The sequence below is a fragment of the Schistocerca nitens genome, chromosome 8 (genome assembly GCF_023898315.1).
Source record: "Schistocerca nitens isolate TAMUIC-IGC-003100 chromosome 8, iqSchNite1.1, whole genome shotgun sequence".
NCBI lineage: Eukaryota > Metazoa > Arthropoda > Insecta > Orthoptera > Acrididae > Schistocerca > Schistocerca nitens.
Window position 1 is genome coordinate 360,338,669 of NC_064621.1, and position 27,011 is coordinate 360,365,679.

At 44.1% G+C, this 27,011-nt stretch overlaps 1 protein-coding gene across 1 annotated transcript in view; it reads right to left on the bottom strand.

The window, feature by feature from the left end:
* LOC126199569 (mucin-2-like) overlaps positions 1 to 27,011 on the bottom strand; it is a gene marked incomplete at its 5' end in the record, with an annotated part of 132,457 nt that overhangs the window by 82,788 nt on the left and 22,658 nt on the right. Inside the window, one exon of the mRNA XM_049936492.1 lies at positions 5,064 to 5,199. Within this exon, the coding sequence (XP_049792449.1) occupies positions 5,064 to 5,199 (136 nt within the window). The remainder of the gene's footprint in view (positions 1 to 5,063; positions 5,200 to 27,011) is intronic.

Here is a 27,011-nt window from a genome sequence, read left to right on the forward strand (position 1 = left end):
CTGCGATTCTCTATGGAAATAAATAAGCATTCAGATATCGATAGTAACAATCTGAGGGCGAAACATTGGAGTGCGATTCTAAGTATTGTTGTGAGACGAGGTCTGTCTGAGAGAGTAAAATTTCCGCAGTGTTGGTCGAGAGCTCGGAGACAGAAGACGTGTCACGCTGCCCTCAATTCGGTGATAGGTCTTACCACACTTAAGGCCTGATTTCATTTACATGACCAGGAGAGATTTAGACGGGTTAACTACGCCTGAAGATGGAATTCAAGGTAAAATTCGCAAGCATAGCGCAAAAGCAATTGCAGAATTCGGCTCGTGATTGTTAGTCCGAGTTTGCAATAATACCATGTTTTGCTTGTCAGTTAAAGAAGCCTCCTTATCCTCCAAGTAATAATAACTATTCTCCACATCTAATTCATAAATATGCTGTGGTTATTAAATGTTAATGTAACTTTGAAATTGAAATAATTTGTTAACCTGGCACTCAGCCAATATTGATAGTTATAAGACCATTGTCAGCCATTTCCCATTATTAATACTTGTCAAACTATTATTGGTCATGATGATTTCTGAAGTTTTAAATAGACTCAATTTATTAAATTCTTTCTTACGAGTTATTTAGTAGTTAACAGGACCCAAGCAAACTCTTTTTAATTAAATTCAATCTTATTAACAATAAGTTTTAGCCGCTTCTGCTGCATGCTGCTGCAAATTGCTTTAAATCACTTGGAAAAAGACAGTGAGCTAAAGAGGTGAGTGCAAAATTTAGGGCCAAAACAGACACACTGACACACCACAACATGTCATGAACTCTAATCCAGTAAATTGCGTTGCACAAGCCAGATTCTGTATCACTTGTAAATTATTATTCAAATACGCAGTCAGATAGCTTATCCAAATGTTAGTTTTAAGTTTTTCACGTAACGATCTGTTGAGGGCTTAAATGACTGTGATACTGACACCCATACAACACGCACACAGTGTTATGCAGGTTAGATTCCGATTACTGATGGCTCAGGTTGCTCATTTTCACACACGAACATAGCCTTCATTTGCTGTAGGTACGTTACAGCATGTGAGAACTGCGGTAGGAGAGGCGCATTGTCGACTTCGGTTTACTGTGAGATTTTTCGGAAATTGTGTTTCATCTGAAAAGGACACCGCTTATAGGACGCTAGTCCGACCTGTTCTTCTGTGCTGCTCGAGTGTTAGGTACGTGCACCAAGTCGGATTAAAGGAAGACCGAAACAGTTCAGAGGCGGGATGCTAGACTTGTTACCGGTAGGTTCGAACAACACCCAAGTATTATAGATATACTTAGAGAACTCAAATGGGAATCCCTGAGGGGAAACAACGTTTTTTTTTTTTACCAGAAACACTACTGAGAAAACTTAGAGAACCAGCATTTGAAGCTGACTGCGTAACGATCCTGCTGCCGCCAACACAGGTTTCTCGTAAGGAAGACGAAGATAAGATCTGAGTAATTAGGGCCCATACGGAGCAGGTCAGCAACTGGAAGCAGTTAATTCCATAAATTATCTGGGAGTACGCATTAGGAGTGATTTAAAAAGGAATGATCATATAAAGTTGATCGTCGGTAAAGCAGATGCCAGACTGAGATTCATTGGAAGAATCCTAAGGAAATGCAATCCGAAAACAAAGGAAGTAGGTTACAGTACGCTTGCTTGCACAGTGCTTGAATACTGCTCAGCAGTGTGGGATCCGTACCAGATAGGGTTGATAGAAGAGATAGAGAAGATCCAACGGAGAGCAGCGCGCTTCGTTACAGGATCATTTAGTAATGGCGAAACCGTTACGGAGATGATAGACTCCAGTGGAAGTCTCTGCAGGAGAGACGCTCAGTAGCTCGGTACGGGCTTTTGTTGAAGTTTCGAGAACATACCTTCACCGAAGAGTCAAGCAGTATATTGCTCCCTCCTACGTATATCTCGCGAAGAGACCATGAGGATAAAATCAGAGAGATTAGAGCCCACACAGAAGCATACCGACAATCCTTCTTCCCACGAACAATACGAGACTGGAATAGAAGGGGGAACCGATAGAGGTACTCAGGATACCCTCCGCCACACACCGTCAGGTGGCTTGCGGAGTATGGATGTAGATGTAGATGTAGATGTAGACGTGTGGATAGTCGTTTTTCCCTCACCCTGTCTGCGAGTGGAACAGCAAAGGAAACGACTAGTAGCGGTAAAGCATACCCTCCGCCACGCACCCCACGGTGGTTTGTGGAGTGTGTATGCAGGTGTAGAAAAATGTACACTGAACAGTAGGCTTCAAAACAGTTTTAACTGCACCATACTCTAGTCTGTCGTCAGATCCGGGACGGATCGGCGCCTATCCTGCTTCGTCCAGTGAGCAACCTTCTGATCTCCATAGTCTGTGGTGAGGCGTGCGCGTCTTACGCGTACATCAATGCCGCCCACTCGTAGATTCACCGTCGTTCAAACGCTTTCCATAGATCTTCACGGCAGTAGCACACGAACAGCCGGCCAGCTTCACCGTTTCCGAGATGGTCGTTTGCAGGCGCCAGGGCATAACAATCCTTTCTTTGTCCAAGTCGCTTGCGCCAGTGGTTTCCACTGTTCATGTCCCTTATCGTTGATAGAATGATTCCCCTTTCGTCTCTGCTCCTGTTATATATTTTCCTTATTAGGTCATATGCCACCAACACCATTAGGCACCATTCAGTCTCATGGTGGGCAGTGGTCGTAATGTTTGGCCCATCAGTGTATACTTTGTGTACAGGGACGCAGGGAGCTGACACGGTTAGAAACTTCTTACGAAAGGTGTGAAGACTTGCAGATAAATCAGTGTGTGATGTAAGTAACTCTAAATATTAGAAGTGATCAAAAAGTTTCCGTTTGTGGGCGCTGCTGCAGCGTATATCTAACGTCGCGCAACTCCGATGCGGGTATATAAGCACCCACACGTAGGCAAGTGATTAGTATGGCATTCATGTCCCTCGGATGTGTGTGCGGTAAATGCGGAAAATTGAGCTATGACGACGTTATCACCAAATGCGTCCAAACAGGACTAACGTGCTGTTTTTCATTTCTTGGCTGCCGAAGGACAAACACCGGTAGACATCCACCGGACAATGAAGAATTTGTATGGAGCAGCATGTCTGTCGAAAACCATTGCTGTGGAGTAGTGCGCCAAGTACTGTGCTGTTGCTGCTGCTTCATGATAACGCACATCAGCTTATCACAAGTATCGTAACGCAGAATTTACGCCAACTCAAGTGGGACCCACTCGAACACCCTGCCCATCTGATTATAACGCCTTCGTTGTCTTCAAAAAGCCCTTGAAAGGTCGGAAGAAGATGTGCAACAGGCAGTTACTGATTTCTTCACCAAACGGGTATCTTCAATCTGGAGCGTTAGTGTGATGATTGCCTGAATGGTCTTGGCAATTTTTCCTCATTGGCATACCCATTCTGGACAGTACGTCTTTCGAACGGAAACTTTTTAATCGCTACGTATATCACAAAATGCATTGCAATGTGCTTAGAGGCGAAAAGATCCGCTATGGTTTGTCAGTGCGGTCGGCGATCATTCAGTGAAATGAGTCATAATCTTCAGTTACGTAGGAGTATCAGTCCGGAGAAATGTAAAAGCGAAGGACCACACACATTCGTCTGAGAGGAGGGAAGGTGCCAGATTCAGATCTATTGAAAGAATCCTAAAAAAAAAAGTCATTCGCGAGCGAAATAGGTCGCTTACATAATATTCATTCGATTAATTCTTAAGTATTGTTCGTTAATGTGGGATCCTTGCGAAGTTAAATTAATGGGAGAGACACAAAAGATTCAAAGAAGAACCGCTCTCAACATAACGCCGGTGAGAGACGTTATAACAAAGGCGCTGTGAAACACGGAGATCTTATTCTCAAAATTTTATTGGAACCCATTCTGAATGAGCCAAAGAACATACTACTTCTTCCAATGTGCATCTCACTTAAAGGCCACACTAAAAGTAAAGAAATTATGGCTCATACAAAGCGCTGCTAATAGGAAGATTGGAAAACGATCTGCCTCACACCGTATAATGGCTTGCGGAATACAGACATAAATGTGAAATGAATAATCGAGATAGTACCCTAAAATGTTTTAGGAAAATAACGAAACCGAAATCAGGATTGCCGGCAGACGTACCGGACATTGTACTGCTCAACAGAAATGACGAGCTCCAACTATTGCGCCGGCCGGAGTGGCCGAGCGGTTAAAGGCGCTACAGTCTGGAACCGCACGACCGCTACGGTCGCAGGTTCGAATCCTGCCTCGGGCATGGATGTGTGTGACGTCCTTAGGTTAGTTAGGTTTAAGTAGTTCTAAGTTCTAGGGGACTTATGACCACAGCGGTTGAGACCCATAATGCTCAGAGCCATTTGAACCATTTTTTTCCAACTATTGCGTCACATGCAGTGTTCTTTCATTCTACTTATGAGCAACTACTAAGATACTGCAGGAACTGGACGACATTACATACACTGATGTGCTTTGCTCAGACGTTTCACTAGCTACAAAATTACCTACCCATTTTTAAGGAACGGAATGTTGACGTGCTAGTGTTCAGTGCTATGAAGCAGAAGCCGGCCATGAAATAAGTGATGAAAGTGCCAAACGTACAATTTTGCTTTAAATGGTTGATAGTTTGCTGTCGTGCTGTGATATGCGCTGGGTAATAACTCAGTATTCACTAGCTGTCTTTTCGAATTTTGACAACTTAAAAGAATGATACATGAGACATTACTTTTCAACAGTGAAATGGTGTGCCAGTTAGAAAAATTGCCATAAACTGACAGCATATAAAGGGAATTAAGAAGGATAAATGTCTTGGCTGCCAGCCTATGAAGATTGTTTCAACCATTTGGCAAGAGACACACTATCGTATGACTGTAGCTTATAGACACTGTGACCCCTTCTTGATATTTCCTTAAATTTGTAAGGTATTTACTATCTTCACATAAGGCAGTTTAAGTGTAATGTCTCATGAGTAGAGCCCACTGAAGCCAAATAAGGTATTTGTTTGAAGGATTACCTGTACGTCATCTTCCGTCTGGATGACGATGATATTGTCGACTGTCTTGCCGAATCCTCCTGAAGGAACCGTTCCACAGCCTTTGACTGGAATGTTGAACTTGAAGGAAGATTTGTTGCTCCCAGCTTTCACGTATCTGTAAACACACAGAACGTATACATTAATACAGATAGAAAAGTGCAGTATTGCTCGAAGGATGTTTATCTGACAAAAATACATACATAAGCGCTATTTCCAAAATCAGTTCAGATTGTTTACCCAGATTTTCTATCTAAATATAGTTTTCTAACAGCACTGTTATCGTGAGATATTGTTTCTTCTCGTTCAGCAGATACTTAGTCCAGGGTACTCTATAAATGTAACGTCTACCAACTTTAAATTTCGTTCACTGCTAATTTATTAATAAGTACGTGTCAGAATGTCAGCGTCTTAAAAATGAATTTCAACGAACGTATATTTATAATGAAAAACACAACTTTGAATATCTGATCGAATAGTTATATCAATGGCAGAAAACTGTACTTACCTCAAGATATTGAGACATAACAGCATCACAGATGATTAATTTGGTAATGATTATTCTTAATAATTACAGCCGATGAGAAGCGAAGAAGGCTGCAGCTTTTGAGCACATTGGTAACCATTTAAACCATAGGCAGAGCAGAAAATCAGTAGTTCTTGCAGGAAATTAATGGCGAATTGTCCATTTTCACTAGGCGTGAATTCGTGGGCAGAAACTTCCAGTACCATTTGATGTGTTCGAACATTCCCTTCCATCCAAGTGGGATCACAACAGCAACAGCATTTAGGAATATAAACCTCGAATTCACCATACTTCTCATAAGGTACCCCACTCATACAATTATAGTCGGTGGTGATTTCAGTCTACCCTTATATACTAGGAAAATATGCGTTTAAAGCCGGTGGCAGGCAAAAAACATCATCCGAAATTGTACTGAATGCTTTCTTAGAAAATGTTTTTGAACAATTAGTTCATGAGCCCACTCGAAGCGTAAATGGTTGCGAAAGCATTCTTGACCTCTTAGCAACAAATAATCCTGGAGAAATAGTGAGTATCTCGACGAATCCAGGGATTAACGACCACAAGGCAGTTGCTGCTAGGCTCAACACCGTAACACCTTAGCCATCAAAAAGATATCCATCAAAGTATATCTATTTAAAAAAGCTGATAAAATGCTCTTAACGCCTTTTTAAGATACAGTCTTCACTCCTTCAGATCTGATCATGGAAGCATAGAAAAATTGTGGAATGATTACAAAGAGATAGCATCGACAGCAATTGAGAGATATATACCACATAAATTAATAAGTGGGGTACTGATCCCCCATGGTTCACAAAACGGTTCACATCGCTGTTGCAGAAGCAGTGAAACAAGCATGCAAAATTTAAAAGAACGCAAAATCCCCAAGACTGGCAAAGTTTTGCAGAAGTTAGAAATATAGCGCGTACTTCAAAGCGAGATGCTTTTAATCATTTCCACAACGAAATTCTGTCTCGAAATCTGGCAGAAAACCCAAAGAGATTCTGGTCATACATAAAGAACACCAGTGGAAAGACGCAATCAGTACCTTCAACTGCACAATAACAACGGTGAAGTCACTGATGACAGTGCCACTAAAGCAGAGTTATTAAACACGGTTTTGCGAAACTCCTTCACCAAAGAAGACGAAGTAAATATTCCTGAATTCCAATCAAGAACAACTGCCACGGTGAAAAACATAGAAGTAGATATTCTCGGTATAACACAGCAGCTTAAATCACTTCATAAAGGCAAGGCCTCCGGTCCAGATTGTATACCAGTCAGTTTCCTCTCGGAGTATGCTGATACAATAGCTCCATATTTAGCAATTATATACAACCACTCGCTCACAGAAAGATCCGCACCTAAAGACTGGAAAATTGCTCGAGTCACACCAATACCCAAAAAGGGAAGTAGGAGTGATCTGCTGAATTACAGGCCCATATCACTAACGTCGCTTTGTAGTAGGGTTTTGGAACATATACTGTATTCGACTTGATGAAGTACCTCGAATAAAATGATTTACTGACACGTAGTCATGACGGATTCAGAAAATATCGTTCTTCTGATACACAGCTAGCTCTTTATACTCATGAAGTAATGAGTGCTATCGACAAGGGATGTCAAACTGATTCCATATTTTTAGATTTCCAGAAGGTTTTCGATACCGTTCCTCACAAGCGTCCCCTAACCAAGCTGTGTGCCTGTGGAATATCGCCTCAGTTGTGCGACTGGATTCGTGATTTCCTGTCAGAAAGGTCACAGTTCGTAGTAATAGACGGAAAGTCATCGAGTAAAACAGACGTTCAAATGGTTCAAATGGCTCTGAGCACTATGGGACTCAACTTCTGAGGTCATCAGTCCCCTAGAACTTAGAACTACTTAAACCTAACTAACCTAAGGACATCACACACATCCATGCCCGAGGCAGGATTCGAACCTGCGACCGTAGCGGTCGCGCGGTTCCAGACTGTAGCGCCTAGAACCGCTCGGCCACCCCGGCCGGCAAAGCAGAAGTAATATCCTGCGTACGCCAAGGAAGTGTTACAGGCCCTCTATTTTTTCTGATCTATATTAACGATATAGGAGACACTCTGAGTAGCCGTCTTAGATTAATTGCAGATGATGCTGTCATTTACCGTCTTGTAAAGTCATCAGATGACCAAAACGAATTGCAAAATAATTTATATAAGATATCTGTATGGTGCGAAAAGTGGCAACTGACCCTGAATAAAGAAAAGTGTGAAGTTACTCACATGAGTACTAAAAGAAATCCGCTAAAATTCGATTATTCGAAAAGTCACACAAATCTGAATGTTGTAAATTCAACTAAATACTTAGGGATTACAATTACAAATAAACTAAATTGGAACGATGACATAGATAATGTTGTGGGTAGAACAAACAAAGACTGCGATTCATTGGCAGAACACTTAGAAGATGTAATAGGTCTACTGAAGAGACTGTTTACGCCAGGCTTGTCCGCCCTATTCTGGAGTATTGCTGTGCGGTGTGGGATCCGTATCAGATGGGACTGACGGATGACATCGAAAAAGTACAAAGAAGGGCAGCTCGTTTTGTATTGTAGTGAAAGAGGGGAGATAGTGCCACAGACATGATATGTGAATTGGATTGGCAATCATTAAAACAAAGGCGTTTTTCGTTGTGACGGGACCTTCTCATGAAATTTCAATCATCAGTTTTCTCCTCCGATTGCGAAAACATTCTGTTGACGCCCACCTACATAGGGAGAAATGATCATCACGATAAAATAAGAGAAATCAGGGCTCGCACAGAAAAATTTAAGTGCTCGTTTTTCCCGCGCACCGTTCGATAGTGGGACGGTAGAGAGACAGCTTTAAGGTGGTTCATTGAACCCTCTGCCAGGCACTTTGTGAATAGCAGAGTAATCACGCAGATGTAGATGTAGATGAAGCCTGTGGTGTTGTTACACCTCCAGAAAAGTGTAGCGGAAGTTTAGAAGACATGCAGAGAATCTACGTTTGATACAGGGACTGGTAATTGACTCTGAACGTAAATATGCGCATCAGACAAAATATTAGTCACCCATTAAAAGATGACGCTAGTCGCTTTGGAGTGGAACTGCCATGAGACACTCCACTGCAGAGAACTCGTGGCAGTGAAGCGCTGTGTACATTCCAGTTGGCTGCATGGAATCATCTTAGTATGTTGTGTCGACGCGAAGGCATAACAGAATGGCAGAAAGAATATACCTGTGTGGACGGGATCCTGATGACACTGTGAATCATGTTCCTCTATTTTTTTGATTTATAAATGCGTACTGTATATATCTACAAGGAAAGCTGTCTTGTAACAGCGTAAGACCAGTGGTCATAGAAAGACCCCAACTGAGAGAGATCAGAGACGAATTTCACGCCCAGTCAAAAACAGTTAGCTGAAAACTCGACTTGAATTGGTGACTTCAGTGAATAAACGTTCTTATTTCAATCAGTTTATGAGGGAATTTTGCAAATGGAACTCTATGGTTGCTGAAACAAATATGGAGAATGAAACGACAGCAGAGGAAAGAATTAAATGAAATTTTGAAAGTGGACGACATAATGTTTAAGTCAATTGTATGAAACTAAAAAAAATCACCAGAAAACGAAGAGAGATTAGAGATTTGTATAAAAGTAAATGGAGGTGTAACTGTTTCACACAGAGATAGAAGAAGCTGAAGTCTGTTAAATAACAGTAAGTCTCTAATTAAAGATAGGATTTCCAATGAATTACTGAAGTATGGAGGATATCCACTAACTAAGTTGGTTAACAATGTTGTAACTTTTAATACACTGGAGAACTAGTACTACAATTCTCATGTAAAAAAAAGGAGATAAGAATGGCTCACCCCACTACAGAAGGATAAATCTACTGAGATCAAGTCTCAAACTCATAACAAAAATAATAGGAAATAAATAAAAAGTACTAAAATCCTTGCAGAGGAATAGTTTGGTTTCAGATCCGGTAGGTCATGCACAAATATAATATTCATTTTTAGACAAATTGTAGAGAAGTCCATTGAATATAACAAACCATTTCATCTTTATTTTATTGATTTACAGAAATCTTTCGAAAGGATTCAGTTAACAGATGTTTTAAACCCTTCTCTACAATAGAGGGATTCCACGCAAGATAATAAAAACAACTGAAGACATTTACTCTAATCAACTACATCCAGGAGAAAATTGATTACAGGTTAACTAGGTGCGCAGCAGTTAATAGTGGTATTACACAATGTGACTCTTTGAGCCCGCTACTTTTAATATATTCATGGACGAGGTGATAAAGAAGGTATTGGCCTATAGTGGTTATAGAACAGGACCTGAAGAAATAAATATGAATTTTTGTGGCGACGATGCAGTTCTGCTGGCAAACAATGATGTTAACCTGCAGGAACATTTATATATATTTAACGTGACAGCCAAAAAGACCAATATGGGCATATCCAGACAAAAAACCAAATATATGACTACATCTGTGGAACCAAGTAGGTGAAAACTGGAAGAGGATGGAAAAATTAGTCAACAGACACTTAAATATCTTGGTATTGAAGTATCGAGCAGTGGAAAAGTCGAAATGGAAGTTAGAAAACAAGCAGCAAAAGCGAACAAAGTGGCAAGATGTTTAAATGGCACAATTTGGAAAAAGTAAGGATACAGGAAAAGATGCAAAGGCAAGAATATACAAAACAATATTGAGATGAGTATTACATACAAAGCTGACACAAGACCGGAAACATAAAAAACAATAATACTTTTGGAAACCACATAAATGAAAATTCTGCGAAGGATAACAAGGGAGAAAAGGATGTTAAGTGTTCTCCATTAATGAGTGGGTACATAAGAAAAAGCACGAATGGAACGAACATATAGATAGGATGGATGAACGGAAGATTGAGAAAATTGTAAGAAATAATCACTAGAACGAGATAATGGCCGTCTAATGGAAAGATGGAGTGACAAACTCAGGGTACACTGAGCGGTACTGAAGCAAATAGGCTTTAGCCTAGGAAGAAAGGAAGAAGAAGAAAAAGTACTGTATGCAACGGACATCTCGGGTCGGATTCCTCGCAAGAAGCCAACTGCTCACAGCGTTACGTAAACCTGTACGTCTTCAATAAATCAAACAGCACATAAACATGACAGTAGTTAGTTACCTGTAAGCATGTGGTGTGGTCCGACGAATCACGATTTTGGCTCTTTTTCAAATCATGCAAGGTGTTTAAACGGTAGTCTACGGGAGTGTAATTGAGGCCAGAGATGGTTTTGTGATGTTTTGACGGCAGTTTTCTATTATTAATTGGGAAGAGCTCTTTCAGGTTACGTTGGACACGAACCAGGATGCTTATTTCAACATTCTCGGTGACCAGGTGTTACCTTACCCTCTACATCTTCATGATGATTATGGTGTGGCCGGCCGCGGTGGCCGAGCAGTTCTAGGCGCTTCAGTCCGGAACCGCGTGACTGCTACGGTCGCAGGTTCGAATCCTGCCTCGGCCATGGATGTGTGTGATGTCCTTAGGTTAGTTAGGTTTAAGTAATTCCAAGTTCTAGGGGACTGATGACCTCAATGTTAAGTCCCATAGTGCTTAGAGCCATTTGAACCATTTGATTATGGTGTGAACACTCTACTTGTTCAAGATGACAACCGTGTTCGCAGGACTACATACGTACGTTCCTGATATGATGAACATTAAGGAACCCTATCGCTCGTCGACTCGGCCCATAAATCATCACAGGAAATGTCTAGGGCTATTTGGAACAGCGGATGAAACGTATGAGACCACGTCTCTGCAGTTTTCTAACTATGTGGGCCCTATAATTGTCAGTAGATGCTGAATAAACTTGTGGAATCACTTTCTCGCCGAACTGAACGAACTGAGATCATTATCAAGTCCAGAGACAGTGTTACGGTGGTTTAGCATTGTGCCTTTTGGTACTGGCTTTTTTCCCGACTGCAATAAAATGAAACACTTACAGCAGCCGCTTTGCTGTTATTTTATTACACTGCAATCAGTTTCGGTGTCTCAGTACACCATCGTCAGGCCTTAACTGATGCTGAAGTCAAATTGTATAACGATCCCATCAGTGGCCTACATCTATGAACCAATTTCCGTAAAATACTGTAAAAGAGATGTTGTGACTGCAACCATATCTTATTTTTCTGTTTTACACGTAGCACATTTTTTTCTGTCGATGCACCGCACACTAAACAGAATAAAATAAGCAACATGTTATCTGGCCGTTCAGTGTGTTGTGGCCATGGTGCTGTAACGGGTAGCGGACTAGACTTCGGTACTGGAAGTCCCGAATTCAGAGCCGGAAAGAGGTGGGAATATTTTCTCGTTCCAGTCCCTTCAGGAAGGCACCAGGTCCTCTGAGCCTGCTATCAAATTAGTAACGGGGTAAAAGGCGGCCGGGGCAACGGGCCTGACACCTTCCCTTTCCTAGTACCGCGGAGGAGGAACGCTATCGTCAACGCACAAAGTATATCTACAGCTACACTACGCTGTGAACCGCTGTGAAGTGCATGCCAGAGGGCACTTCCCAATGTATCAATTAGTAGGGCTTTTTCCCGTTCCATTCACGCGTGGAGCGCGGGAAAAATGATTGTTTTAATGCCTCTGTAATTAATCTAATCTTAATTTCACGAACAGAAGGATGGAAGATTGGGTTTAACATCCCTTCAACATCGAGGTCGTTAGAGACGGAGCACAAGCTCGGGTTGTATCAAAGATGGGGAAGGAAATCGGCTGTGCCCTTTCAAAGGAACCATCCCGGCATGTGCCAGGAGCGATTTAAGGAAGTTACGGAAAACCTACATCTGGATGGCCGGACATGGGTCTGAACCGTCGTCCTCCCGAAAGCGAGTTCAGTGTGCTAACTGCACTAGGTCGCTCTAACCTCACGAACGCTTTGGGAGCGATATGTGGCAGGTTGTAGTACATTCCTAGAGTCATCATTGAAGCCGGTTCTTGGAACTCTGTTAGTAGACTTTCTCCGGATAGCTTCCTTCTGTCTTCAAAAATGGTTCAAATGGCTCTGAGCACTATGGGACTTAACATCTATGGTCATCAGTCCCCTAGAACTTAGAACTACTTAAACCTAACTAACCTAAGGACAGCACACAACACCCAGTCATCACGAGGCAGAGAAAATCCCTGACCCCGCCGGGAATCGAACCCGGGAACCCGGGCGTGGGAAGCGAGAACGCTACCGCACGACCACGAGATGCGGACCCTTCTGTCTTCAACAGTCTGCCAGTTCCGTTCTTTTAACATCTGAGTGACACTCTCCCGCGAGTCAAACAGACCTGTGATCATTCGTGCTGCCCTTCTCTGTGTTCGTTCAGTATCCCCTGTTAGCCCTGTCTGGTAAGAGTTCCACACACTTTAGCAATCTCCTTTTCAGACTGATTGCACTTCCCCAGTTTTCCACCAATAAAATGAAGTCCACGACCTGTTTAACGCACGACTGAGTCTACGTGCTCATTCCATTTGCTATCCCTACGAAGTGTTACAAGTAGATATTTGTGTGCGTTTGACCGATTCCAGCAGTGACTCATTGACGTTATAGGCATAGGACTCTATGTTTTGCATTTTGTGAAGTGAACAGTTTTACATTTTTGAAGATTTAAAGCAAGTTGCCTATCATTGCATCACTTTGAAATCTTACCAAGATCTGACTGAATATTTGTACAGCTTCAGACTGTACTTCGTTGTACTCGCAGATAACTGCATCATCTGCGAAAAAGTCTGAGGTTACTATTAATATTGCGCGCAAGATCATTAATATACAACATGAGCCATAGGGGACCCAACATGTTTCTCAGGGATTCACTCGAAGTTACTTCTACATCTGATGATGACTCTCAATCTAAGGTAACATGCTGCGTCCTTCCTACCAAGAAATTCTCAAGCCAGTCACATATTTCATCTGATATGCCATACGATCGTATTTTTGATGATAAGCGTAAGTGTGGTAAGGAGTCAAATGCTTTCCGGAAATCGAAAAATACTGCATCTACCTGACTGCCTCGATCCACGTTTTCTGGATGCCATGTGAGAAAAGTGAGTGTTGGGTTTCACATGATCTATGTTTTCGAAATCTGTACTGTTTGGCATTGAGGAAGTCATTCTGTTCGAGATATCTTATTATGTTGAAGGTCAATATATGTTCTCAGATTCTACAACGGCGAATTGGGTATAGAATCTGGCAGGGATTTCGTCTGGCTCTGGTGCTTTGTTCAATTTTATCGATATCAGCTGTTCTCAACGTCACTGACGCTAATTTCTATTTAGCTCATCTTTTCAGTGATACGAGAGTTAAACTGGTGCAATACTCCGGGGTTTACGTTTGTAAGGGAACATTTGGAAACACGAGTAAGCATTTGTGATTTTGCTTTGTTACTCTCAGTTTCTGTCTTGTCCACTAGTGATTGGACACTGATTTTGGTGCCACTAACAGCCTTTACATACGACCAGAATTTCTTTGGGTTCTGTGAAAGATCTTTTGACAATATTCTGCCGCGGCAGTCATTCAAAGTTTCACGTATTACTATCTTGAATGCCAAACGCGGTTCATTCAGCATCTCTGTATCTATTGCCCTACGCTTTTATACCTATTATGCAGCAGTCTCTGTTTCTTTAGAAGTATCTTTACAGTGACTGTATACCATTAAGGTATCGACGAAAAAATGAAGTGCAAAAAGTGTTCAGGAAAATTCAGGAATACACAAACAGAAGCCGCTGAGAAATGAAGTAAATAGGAAGTGCAGGGAAGATAAGACGATATGGCTGCAGGAAAAATGTGAAGCAATCGAAAAAGAAATGATTGAAGGAAGGGCTGACTCAGGATAAAGGAAAGTCAAAAAACAACCTTCGGTGATATTAAAAGTAGGGGTGGTAACATTAAGAGTGCAACGGGAATTCCACTGTTAAATGCAGAGGAGAGAGCTGATAGGTGGAAAGAGTACACTGAAGGCCTTTATGAAGGGGAAGATTTGTCTGATGTGATAAAAGAAGAAACAGGAGCCGATTTAGAAGAGATAGAGGATCTAGTATTAGAAACAGAATTTAAGAGAGTTTTGGAGGAGTTAAGATCAAATAAGGCAGAAGGGATAGTTAACATTGCATTAGGATTTCTAAAATCAGTGGAGAAGTGGTAACAAAACAACTATTCACATTGGTGTCTAGAATGTATGGGTCTGGCGACATATCATCTGACTTTCGGAAAAATATCATCCACAAAATTCCGAAGACTGCAAGAACTGACAAATGCGAGAATAATAGCACAATCAGTTTAAAGCTCATGTATTCAAGTTGCTGACAAGTATAATATACAGAAGAATAGAAAAGAAAGTTGAGATATGCTAGATGATGATCATTTTGACTTTAGAAAAGGTAAAGGCACCAGAGAGGCAATTCTGACGTTGTGGTTGATAAAGGAAGGAAAACTAAGAAATTCAGGACACTTTCATGGGATCTGTCGACCTGGAAAAAGCGTTCGACAGTGTAAAATGGTGTAAAATGTTCGAAATTCTGAGAAAAATAGGGATAAGCTGTAAGGAGAGATGGGTAATACACAACATATACAAAGAGCCAAGAGGGGATAATAAGAGTGAACGACCAAGAACGAAGCGCTCAAATTAAAAACGGCGTAAGACAGGGATGTAGTCATTCGCCCCTACTGTTCAATCTGTACGTCGAAGAAGCAATGATGGAAATAAAAGAAAGGTTCAGAATGGATTTCCTGAGCGACAGTGAAGAAGAATTATAGGATGTGTTGAATGGAACGAACAATCTGAATGAATACAGAATATGGATTGAGAGTAAATCGAAGAAAGACGAAAGTAATGAGAAGTAACAGAAATGAGAACAGCGAGAAACTTAACATTAGGATTGATGGACCGAAGTAGATGAAGATAAGGAATTCTGCTACCAAGGCAGCAAAGTAACCAATGACGAACGGAGCAAGAATTGCATCAAAATCAGCCTAGCACTGGCAAAAAGGGCATTCCTGGCCCAGGGAAGTCTACTAGTATCAAATATAGGGCTTAATTTGAGGAAGAAATTTCTGAGAATGTACGTCCGGAGCACAGCATTGCATGGTAGTGAAACGTGGATTGTGGGAAAACCGGAACAGAAGAGAATCGAAGCATTTGAGATGTGGTGCTACAGGCGAATGTTGAAAATTAGGTGGACTGATAAGGTAAGGAATGAGGAGGTTATGCGCAGAATCGGAGAGGTAAGGACTATATGGAAAATGCTGACAAGGAGAAGGGACAGGTTGAAGGACGGAGATTGGACTACATACATCAAGTAATTGGGGACATACACTACTGGCCATTAAAATTGCTACACCACGAAGTTGACATGCTACAGACGCGAAATTTAACCCACTGGAAGAAGATGCTGTGATATGCAAATGATTAGCTTTTCAGGGCATTCACACAACGTTGCTGCCGGTGACGACACCTACAACGTGCTGACATGAGGAAAATTTCCAACCGATTTCTTATACACAAACAGCAGTTGACCGGCGTTGCCTCGTGAAACGTTGTTGTGATGCCTCGTCTAAGGAGGAGAAATTCGTACCATCACGTTTCCGACTTTGATAAAGGTCGGATTGTAGCCTATCGCGATCGCGATTTATCGTATCGCGACATTGCTACTCGCGTTGCTCGAGACCCAATTACTGTTAGCAGAATATGGAATCCGTGGTAATACGGAACGCCGTGCTGGATCCCAACGGCCTCGTATCACTAGCAGTCGAGATGACAGACATCTTATCCGCATGGATGTAACGTATCGTGCAGCCACGTCTCAATCCCTGAGTCAACAGATGGGGACGTTTGCAAGACAACAAGCATCTGCACGAACAGTTCGACGACGTTTGCAGCAGCATGGACTATCAGCTCGGATACCATGGCTGCGGTTACCCTTGACGCTGCATCATAGACAAAAGCGCCTGCGATGGTGTACTCAGCGACGAACCTGGGTCCACGAATGGCAAAGAGTCATTTTTTCGGATGAATGCAGGTTCTGTTTACAGCATCATGATGGTCACATCCGTGTTTGGCGACATCGCGGTGAACGCACATTGGAAGCGTGTATTCGTCATCGCCATACTGGCGTATCACCCGGCTTGATGGTATGGGGTGCCATTGGTTACACGTCTCGGTCACCTCTTGTTCGCATTGACTGCACTTTGAACAGTGGACGTTACATTTCAGATGTATTACGACCCGTGGCTCAGCCCTTCATTCGAACCCTGCGAAACCCTACATTTCAGCAGGATAATGCACGACCGCATGTTGCAGGTCTTGTACGGGCCTTTCTGGATACAGAAAATGTTCGACTGCTGCCCTGGCCAGCACATTCTCCAGATCTCTCACCAAATGAAAACGTCTGGTGGCCGAGCAACTGGCTCGTCACAATATGCGAGTCACTACGCTTGATGAACTGCGGTATCGTGTTGAAGCTGCATGGGCAGCAGTACCTGTACACGCCATCCAAGCTCTGTTTGACTCAATGCCCAGGAGTATCAAGGCCGTTATTACGGCCAGAGGTTGTTGTTCTGGGTACTGATTTCTCAGGATCTATGCACCCAAATTGCGTGAAAATGTAATCACATGTCAATTCTAGTATAATATATTTGTCCAACGAATTCCCGTTCATCATCTGCACTTCTTCTTGGTTTAGCAATTTTAATGGCCAGTAGTGTAGGTTGCAATTGCTACGCTGAGATGAAGAAGTTGGCACAGGAGAGAAATTCGTGGCGGGCCGTCTCAAACCAGTCAAAAGACTGATGACACTAAAAAAAAAAAAAAAATGCTGTGGAGTATCTCTCCCATTATGAACTGTTCTACTGGGTACATATCTGTCCAGTACGTGGTCAACTGCTCTTTTAAACTTAAACCATAGTTCCTCTACATGCTCCTGTCCCGAGCGAAAAGTCAGCCGAATGCCCAATCACGAACATGCGCCACAGACTTTAGGTATCGGCGTCTCACCATTTCGCCATCTCGTAGGGCCACCTTCAGCGTTTATATGCATAGCGACCCTGGGCGCATCTTCCTGGATTGTAAAACGTCACGTCGTATGGACAGCACTCGTCGCATACGAGAGAGGTGTGCACGACTGTGATTCCCATGAGGCTACAAGCGCGCATTCGTGTCTGCCGAGGACAGCTCAGCACTTGGCGTGATGAGTAGACTGGACTCAGCGGAGCGAGTGTTGCCGCCTTCGTGCCCGGCATTTCGCGCACTCAGCGCGTGCCGACACGCGGGGGGATTGCGTCTATGGGATCCTGTTGTCGGCACCGTTAACGCAGGCGTGACTCGGCGATCTGCGACTGGCGTCACGCGAGTGTCTGGCCGACAATAGGCGGTGCACGGGGTTTGGTTGGGGGACCCTGACATTTAGCCGGCCGCCCCGTGACTGTCCAGTTCCCAGTGGCCGGAGGAGCTGGCCGCGGCGGCAGCGGCAGCGGCAGCCGGTGAAAGGGAGGCGGCGCGTCCTCAGGGCGGTGTGTGGAAAGCGGCTGGCATTGAGACCGCCCCCTCCTCTCCACACTCACTCACTGCACTGTGACAGCGCGAGGGCTCTTGCAGCACCGTTTATGAACGTAACGCTGCGTACTGCTGCTTACTTCCCCCGCTAGGGAAGGCAGCCACCGCAGAAAATAAATAAATAAATAAAATCGTAGATCGACGTTAAAAATGCTTTGTGTTTTAGAACATCAAAAGTGTTACCACAACGACTCTTTCAGTCTGCAGCAGATTGCGCGATGTTTTGAAATTTCCTAACGGACCAAAACTACAAATGTTTTCAGAAATAATCGCAGACTAGTCGCCTTTTACGATGGTTTAGTTTTTATAACGGGTTGGTGCATAAGTTTCTAACGTTTTTCCATAAGTTTAAGAAACACAACAGGTACACATAACAGAGGCTTTAGTCATCAGTAATACACTACTGGCCACTAAAATTGCTACACCAAGAAGAAATGCAGATGATAAACGGATATTCATTGGACAAATATATTATACTAGAACTGACATGTGATTACATTTTCACGCAATTAGGGTGCATAGATCCTGAGAAATCAGCACCCAGAACAACCACCTCTGGCCGTAATAACGGCCTTGATACACCTGGGCATTGAGTCAAACAGAGCTTGGATGACGTGTACAGGTACAGCTGCCCATGCAGCTTCAACACGATACCACAGTTCATCAAGAGTAGTGACTGCCGTATTGTGACGAGCCAGTTGCTCGGCCACCATTGACCAGACGTTTACAATTGGTGAGAGATATGGCCAGCGCAGGAGTTGAACATTTTCTGTATCCAGAAAGGCCCGTATAGGACCTGCAATATGCGGTCGTGCATTATCCTGCTGAAATGTAGGGTTTTGCAGGGATCGAATGAAGGGTAGAGCCACGGGTCGTAACACATCTGAAATGTAACGTCCACTGTTCAAAGTGCCGTCATTGCGAACGAGAGGTGACTGAGACGTGTAACCAGTGGCACCCCATACCATCACGCCGGGTGACGAATACACGCTTCCAATGTGCGTTCACCGCGATGTCGCCAAACACGGATGTGACCATCATGATGCTGTAAACAGGACCTGGATTCATCCGAAGAAATGACGTTTTGCCATTCGTGGACCCAGGTTCGTCGTTGAGTATGCCATCGCAGGCGCTCCTGGCTGTGATGCAGCGTCAAGGGTAGCCGGAGCCACGGTCTCCGAGCTGATAGTCCATACTGCTGCAAACGTCGTCGAACTGTTCGTGCAGATGCTTGTTGTCTCGCAAACGTCCCCATCTGTTGACTCAGGGATCGAGACGTGGCTGCACGATACGTTACAGCCATGCGGATAAGATGTCTGTCATCTCGACTGCTAGTGATACGAGGCCGTTGGGATCCAGCACGGCGTTCCGTATTATCCTCCTGAACCCACCGATTCCATATTCTGCTAAGAGTCATTGGATCTCGACCAACGCGAGCAGCAATGTCGCCATACGATAAACCGCAATCGCGATAGGCTACAATCCGACCTTTATCAAAGTCGGAAACGTGATGGTAGGCATTTCTCCTTCTTACACGAGGCATCACAACAACGTTTCACCAGGCAACGGCGGTCAACTGCTGTTTGTGTATGAGAAATCGGTTGGAAACTCTTCATGTCAGCACGTTGTAGGTGTTGCCACCGGCGCGAACCTTGTGTGAATGCTCTGAAAAGCTATATCATTTGCATATCACAGCATCTTCTTCCTGTCGGTTAAATTTCGCGTCTGTAGCACGTCATCTTCGTGGTGTAGCAATTTTAATGGCCAGTAGTGTATATTCTTCTTCAATATTTGTGTCTGTCAGCGCTGGGGTAGTTTTTAGATTCCGAGGCAGTAGAAATCACGTGGTTTTGAGACGAAGAACCCGTGGAGCCATGTTCGGAGCGCATTTTCATCCGGGAAGGAAGTTCGGGGTTGTTCGATAGAGAGTAGAAAACTTGAAAGTATGAGGGCGCAAGATCAGGTGAAGAAGTGGGGTGCGGAATGACTGCCCAGCCCAAACCATAGTGTTTTTTGTCAGTCTGTCAGAATGCGTGCGGGCGTTATCGTGGAGTAGCATCGCTTCACGCAGTATTGCTGGTCGTTGTTCTTGGATTGCATTTGATAGGCGTTTAGCTGTTGACAGTGAATGTCAGCAGTGATGGGGAAGCAATTCGTAGTACACCACACCGTCGCTGCCCTACCAGATGCATAACATCTTTTGTGGATGCGCGAAGATCTTTGTACTCGGAGTTGCTGCTTTTTTCGGGCTCAGTTGTTCCTTTATTTTCCTTATGTTAGCAGAAATGCAGCTGCTTCAATCCGGTTTCTTATTTGAAGGAGGTCCGCTGATAGCGGAGGCACGTACACACTATCCTTGATGAAGCCCCAAAGGAAAAAATCGCATGGCGTTAGGTCGGGTGAACCTGGAGGCCATGCAAAGCAAGCCCTGTCATTGGGCCCCTTGCGGCCTATCCAGCGCTTGTCTATAAACTTGATGTGTGCCGCGTGACAAATCGTGCTCACATTGATCACTTATAAGGTTCCTGGTAAAACTTCTTGAGTTGCTCTTTCATTTGACATATCATTTGTAACTGTAAGTTTAATGTAATAAATATTATAAAGCGCCGGCCGAAGTGGCCGTGCGGTTAAAGGCGCTGCAGTCTGGAACCGCAAGACCGCTACGGTCGCAGGTTCGAATCCTGCCTCGGGCATGGATGTTTGTGATGTCCTTAGGTTAGTTAGGTTTAACTAGTTCTAAGTTCTAGGGGACTAATGACCTCAGAAGTTGAGTCCCATAGTGCTCAGAGCCATTTGAACCATTTTTTTATTATAAAGCGTTTAACCCCGATATTCATTTATAAACACCCTGTATTTTTTGTCACCAGCAACCATAGAAGATAGGTGTTGTTCTTCTTCAAATTGATGACGAGTAAGCAGAGATGCACTGATTTTTGTCTTAGAGCGTGCGGTACCTACAAACCCGATTTTTGAACCTTCCCCACTGCATGCAAATGTCGCACTGTGGTGGAATGATCAAAGTTCATCGTATTTGCCAGTTCCCGATTGCACTAGCGTGAATTATTGTGGATTAATGGATTTAAACGATCTTCATCAAACCGCGAAGGTCTTCCTGAACGTAGAGTCACTAATCTCGAAACGATCCTCCTTAAAACGAGAAAGTCATTTACTTGCTGTGCTCTGTCGAGTGGCATTATGCCGACACGCGGCGTTAAGGTTTCTGGCTCCCTTCGCTGCTGCCAGCTCTCTACTGAACTCAAGCTGAAGAATCCGTCGGAAATGTTCTGATTTCTCCACTTGGCACTCAATTTTTTAGCGCCCACAGCTCCACTCACTATCCAAATGCCAGATTGACAATATGCAAACTCAAATAGCAATAGTGAACTACAAATAAAAATGACAATCGATAAATAAACCCATAACTACCGGAATACCAACATACAAAACAAAAACGCTACGAACTTATGCATCAGCCTGATATATCATGACCGGTTTCGAGTCGCAAAGCGACTCATCATCAAATGGTGTCCGTCCCTGGTAGCTGAGTGGTCAGCGCGACGGAATGTCATACCTAACGGCCCGGGTTCGATTTCCAGCTGGGTCGGGGATTTTCTCCGCTCAGGGACTGGCTGTTGTGTTGTCCTTATCATCATCGTTCCATACCCATCGACACGCAAGTCGCCGAAGTGGCGTCAACTCGAAAGACTTGCACCAGGTGAACGGTCTACCCGACGGGAGGCCCTAGCCACACGATATTTCCATCAAATGGTCTACACTTTTAATTGTTGTTTGTAGCATCGTGAGGCTCGTTGTGGAGAGTTATTTGCATCCACGGGGTTAATATAATAGCGCACATTTCGCTCTTGAGAACATAGTCTGTTTCCCAGTTATGTTAATTCGACAACACTACACAAACTTTCCCACAAGCAACTCGGGTAGTTGCTGCTTGTGGCAAACAAAATGGCTACGATTCGTCGGGGAGTGACTACATATAGCTCGTAAGCTGCTTACAATGTCGTTCCATTCATTCATAGTGTGGTCCACTCCTTAGATCCGTGGACATCGATAGAAGTAGTAATCTGCATTGAAGTCTTTGACTTAAGACCGTGCATAGGCGCTCCTTTACAGGATATTGGCCTCATAATGGGGGATAGGTAAGATGATGCATACGAGGCCGCATTCTGGCCAGTGAAGGCACTACGATTAGGAAAACTCGATTGCAATGCGCTGCTTTTAACAGAAAAATGTACAGCGTGAATACAAAAATTTTATTACATTTATCAAATTTATTTTTATTTGCAACTGGCACAAGATAGAGCACGGTGTACGTCTGTTACGCTGCAATAACACTGCACTGTTTATTCTTTTAATGACGCAAAGAAGTTTTAACTGCTTTGGAACCTTTACAGAGGTATATGCTGTTTTGTTGATGATGCCACAATTTTAGGTATCATATATCAAGCTGCCTCCAAAACATACATGCTTTGCTCTCTAATCATTATCGCATCACGTGCGCCCTTTCCTTCTTTAACTGCCTCACTGCATCAGTCTGACGTATATCCATCCTCTTTGGTACATGGCTACCAGTCCTTATTAGACATCCTGGAAGGATTTTGCTGCTTGCGAAAGGTACTTCGCAGCAGAGCTGAAGCCACCATGGAGGCGAAGGGTAAACACACCTAGACGTCATGAGAGACGGATCCGCCAGTGCAAAAGGAGGCGGCGAGTATTGTGATGGCAGCAGAGAAGCAGTAATAGCACGATTGGTCGATCAGGAGAGCTCGGTGACTTTGAATGCGGACTAATCGCTGGATGTCATCCTGATCCATTAGCGACATGTCAACCCTTCTAAAGTTGCCCCATTCGACTGTGGGTGATGCGACTGTGAAGTTAGGTTTAAGTAGTTCTAAGTTCTAGGGGACTGACGACCTTAGATGTTAAGTCCCGTAGTGCTGAGAGCCATCTGAACCATTTTGTCATTCTGTCATTTAGAGATAGTGAATGGAGCTGTGGACACTAGAAATGGATTGCCATGTGGAGATATCGGATTTCCGACATATTCTTCTGTTTGACGTCAGTAGAGGAATGATAACAGCGGGGGGAGCCAGAAACATTTGCGCTGTGTCTGGGGATAATACTATTGGACAGAGCATGACAAGAAAATCGTTTTCTCGTTTTAAAAATGTTTCAAATGGCTCTGAGCACTATGGGACTTAACATCTGTGGTCATCAGTCCTCTAGAACTTAGAACTACTTAAACCTGACTAACCTAAGGACATCACACACATCCATGCCCAAGGCAGGATTCGAACCTGCGACCGTAGCGGTCACGCGGTTCCAGGCTGAAGCGCCTAGAACCGCACGGTCACACCAGCCGGCTCTCGCTTTAAGAAAGATCATTTTGACATTAGTGACGCTTCATCTTCAGAAAGACTTCCGGGGTTTGATGAAGGTCGTTGAAACGTATCCACAGAGGTCAGGCAAACCCCATGCACTGGTGGACAAGGATTGTCGAGTGTCGCAGAGGATGGTTGTAAAAAGTAGCACGAAGTCAGAGGAGGGAACCACTCATGACTTCCAAAAGGCTGTTAGCAGTCCAGCTAGTACAATGACTGTAAGTAGGGAGTTAAAAATAATGTAGGACAATGGTCCAGCCGCTCTTCATAAACCACACATTTCTGTAGTCAGTGCTAAGAGCGGCTTGACATAGTGACAGGGCAATGCCACTGGACAGAGGATGACTGGAAACGAGTGATTTGTAGTGACGAATCACGATGTACCCTGCAGTAATCCGATGGAAGCGTTTAGATTTGACGAAGGCCTGGAGAACGTTACCTGCCATCACCTGCATCAGTAACAGTGAACTACAGAGGGGGTCATGTTATGGTGAGTTCACGTTATGGTATGGCGGTATTCTCGGTATGCTCCCCTAATTGCACTTAAGAAAACGCTGAATGCCTAGGGACAAGGACACATTTTAAAGAATTGTGTACTGCGAGCAGTATAGGCACTGTTGGAAGACTTTTGTTTGTATCAGCATGACTGTACACCGTATCAGAAAGCAGAATCTGTGAAGCAAAGATCTGTGGACAATAAAATTCCTGAAATGGAATGGCCTGAAACCAGTGGAACACTTTTAGGAAGAGTTAGAACGTATATTTCACTCTAGACCACGGTGTACGTGACTATCAAAAAATGGTTCAAATGGCTCTAAGCACTACGGGACTTAACATCTGAGGTCATCAGTCCCCTAGACTTAGAACTACCTAAGCGCAGCTAACCCAAGGACATCACACACATCCATGCCCGAGGCAGGATTCGAACCTGCGACCGGCCGCTGTGGTCGAGCGGATCTAGGCGCTTCAGTCCGGAACCACGCTACTGCTACGGTCGAAGGTTCGAATCCTGCCTCGGTCATGGTTTTTAAGTAGTTCTAAGCCTAGGGGACTGATAACCTCAAATGTTAAGTCCCATAGTGCTTAGAGCCATTTGAGCCATTCGATCCTGCAACCGTAGCAGCAGCGCGCTGCCGGACTGAAGCGTCTAGAACCGCTCGGCCACAACGGCCGGCTACGTCACTATCTTCTCAAATTTTGCCTCTTGAAGAAGAAGGGGCTATCTTTCGTCGGCAAACATTAAGACCTCTTATGCATCTCCAGCAAAGCTGAAGCCACCATGGAGGCGAAGGGTAAACACACCTTATTGATGCCCACTAATAGGTTCGCGGAGATTTTTGATCAGATAGTGTGTAAACGACAGTAGTATCAGTCTCCAAAATAAGCCGAAACTGTAAATGTAATACACGTGTAGATGAACGTGCATATGATGATAATTGCGCCGATGACTTAGACCCACGGTAAGGTCACGGTTTCGTTGGCGCCCAGGCTGCACAGAGATGGCGGGCAGTGTTGCGCCGGAAGGCGGCGGTCTCGTGGTCCTGCGGTCCCAGCTCTCAGGACGTTCCTGGGCCGGAGGACACGAGGTCACGAGGCGTCCTTGGGCGCACGTGTGAAGAGGAGAGGGCCCAAGGTGAGCGGCCGGTTGGACCGCAGGGCAGGGGGGCGCGCTGCTGGCTGCGCACCTCTAACCTCTCGCCGGGGACGAATCCGCAACTGGCGCACGCCATTCCACGTACTCTATTAAAGTCTCCGCTTTTATGTAACCTTGACCAATGCTGATACTGAAGGTAACGACACAGCATAGTGTACCGTTGTCATAGTTTCTGAATTTACAAGGTTGTGCTAAATAATGTTATGACTGTAAGCTAAAGAGTGCATTTGCAAGCCATCTTATGGTAGCCAGAGCAACTCGGCTGTCCAAAATCTTGTACATCATTTGTATACCATCTGTTGGTAACCAAAACATTTATTTTTGCAATGTTAATAAGGTTGGATGGTGCATAAGTTCGTAGCGTTTTTGGTTTACATGTTGGTATTTCGGGTCGTACTGGTTTATTTATCGACTGTCATTTTCTGTTTGTAGTTCAGTGTTGCTATTTAAGTTCGCATATTGTCATTCTGTAGCCGGCCGGTGTGGCCGAGCGGTTCTAGGCGCTTCAGTCTGGAACCGCGCGATCGCTACCTCGCAGGTTCGAATCCTGCCTCGGGCATGGATGTGTGCGAGGTCCTTAGGTTAGTTAGGTTTAAGTAGTTCTAAGTTATAGGGGACTGACGACCTTAGATGTTAAGTCCCGTAGTGCTCAGAGCCATCTGAACCATTTTGTCATTCTGTCATTTAGAGATAGTGAATGGAGCTGTGGACACTAGAAATGGATTGCCATGTGGAGATATCGGATTTCCGACATATTCTTCTGTTTGACGTCAGTAGAGGAATGATAACAGCGGGGGGAGCCAGAAACATTTGCGCTGTGTCTGGGGATAATACTATTGGACAGAGCATGACAAGAAAATCGTTTTCTCGTTTTAAAAATGTTTCAAATGGCTCTGAGCACTATGGGACTTAACATCTGTGGTCATCAGTCCTCTAGAACTTAGAACTACTTAAACCTAACTAACCTAAGGACATCACACACATCCATGCCCAAGGCAGGATTCGAACCTGCGACCGTAGCGGTCACGCGGTTCCAGGCTGAAGCGCCTAGAACCGCACGGTCACACCAGCCGGCTCTCGCTTTAAGAAAGATCATTTTGACATTAGTGACGCTTCATCTTCAGAAAGACTTCCGGGGTTTGATGAAGGTCGTTGAAACGTATTAATCCACAATAAATCCACGTCAGTGTAGTCGAGAACTGGTAAATGTGATGAGCTGCGATCATTCCTCCATCGTACGACATTTGGACGCAATGGGGAAAGTTCAAAATTTTAATGTATGAGTACCACACGCAGAAAGCCAAAATCACACAAATCAGGCGGTGGCCATATGTGCGTCTAAGCCTGCTCGTCATAAATGGCCTCGTGAACGACGCCGACCATTTCTATGCCGTATCGTTACTGGTGACGAGAACGGCGTCTTTATGCTAACATAAGGAAAAGGTAGGAATGATTGAGCGCAAACAAAGCAGTAATTCCCCGCACAAGGACCCGCGCTCATCCACATAAGATATCGATATGCATTTGGTGCAACAGTTAGGACTTCTTTCTCGAGATGTAACGATCACTGCCGACATTTGTTGTTAACTACTGAGACGTCTCGCAGACGCGGTCCAAGAACAAAGACCAGGAAGACTGCTACTCAACGATGAATCCCGCCAGCATTCTGTTCGAATGACAAAAAACACTGTACAGGAGCTGGGTTGGGCAGTCATTCCTCACCCCGGTCATTCATCTGATCTTGCGCCCTCATATTTTCACCTCTC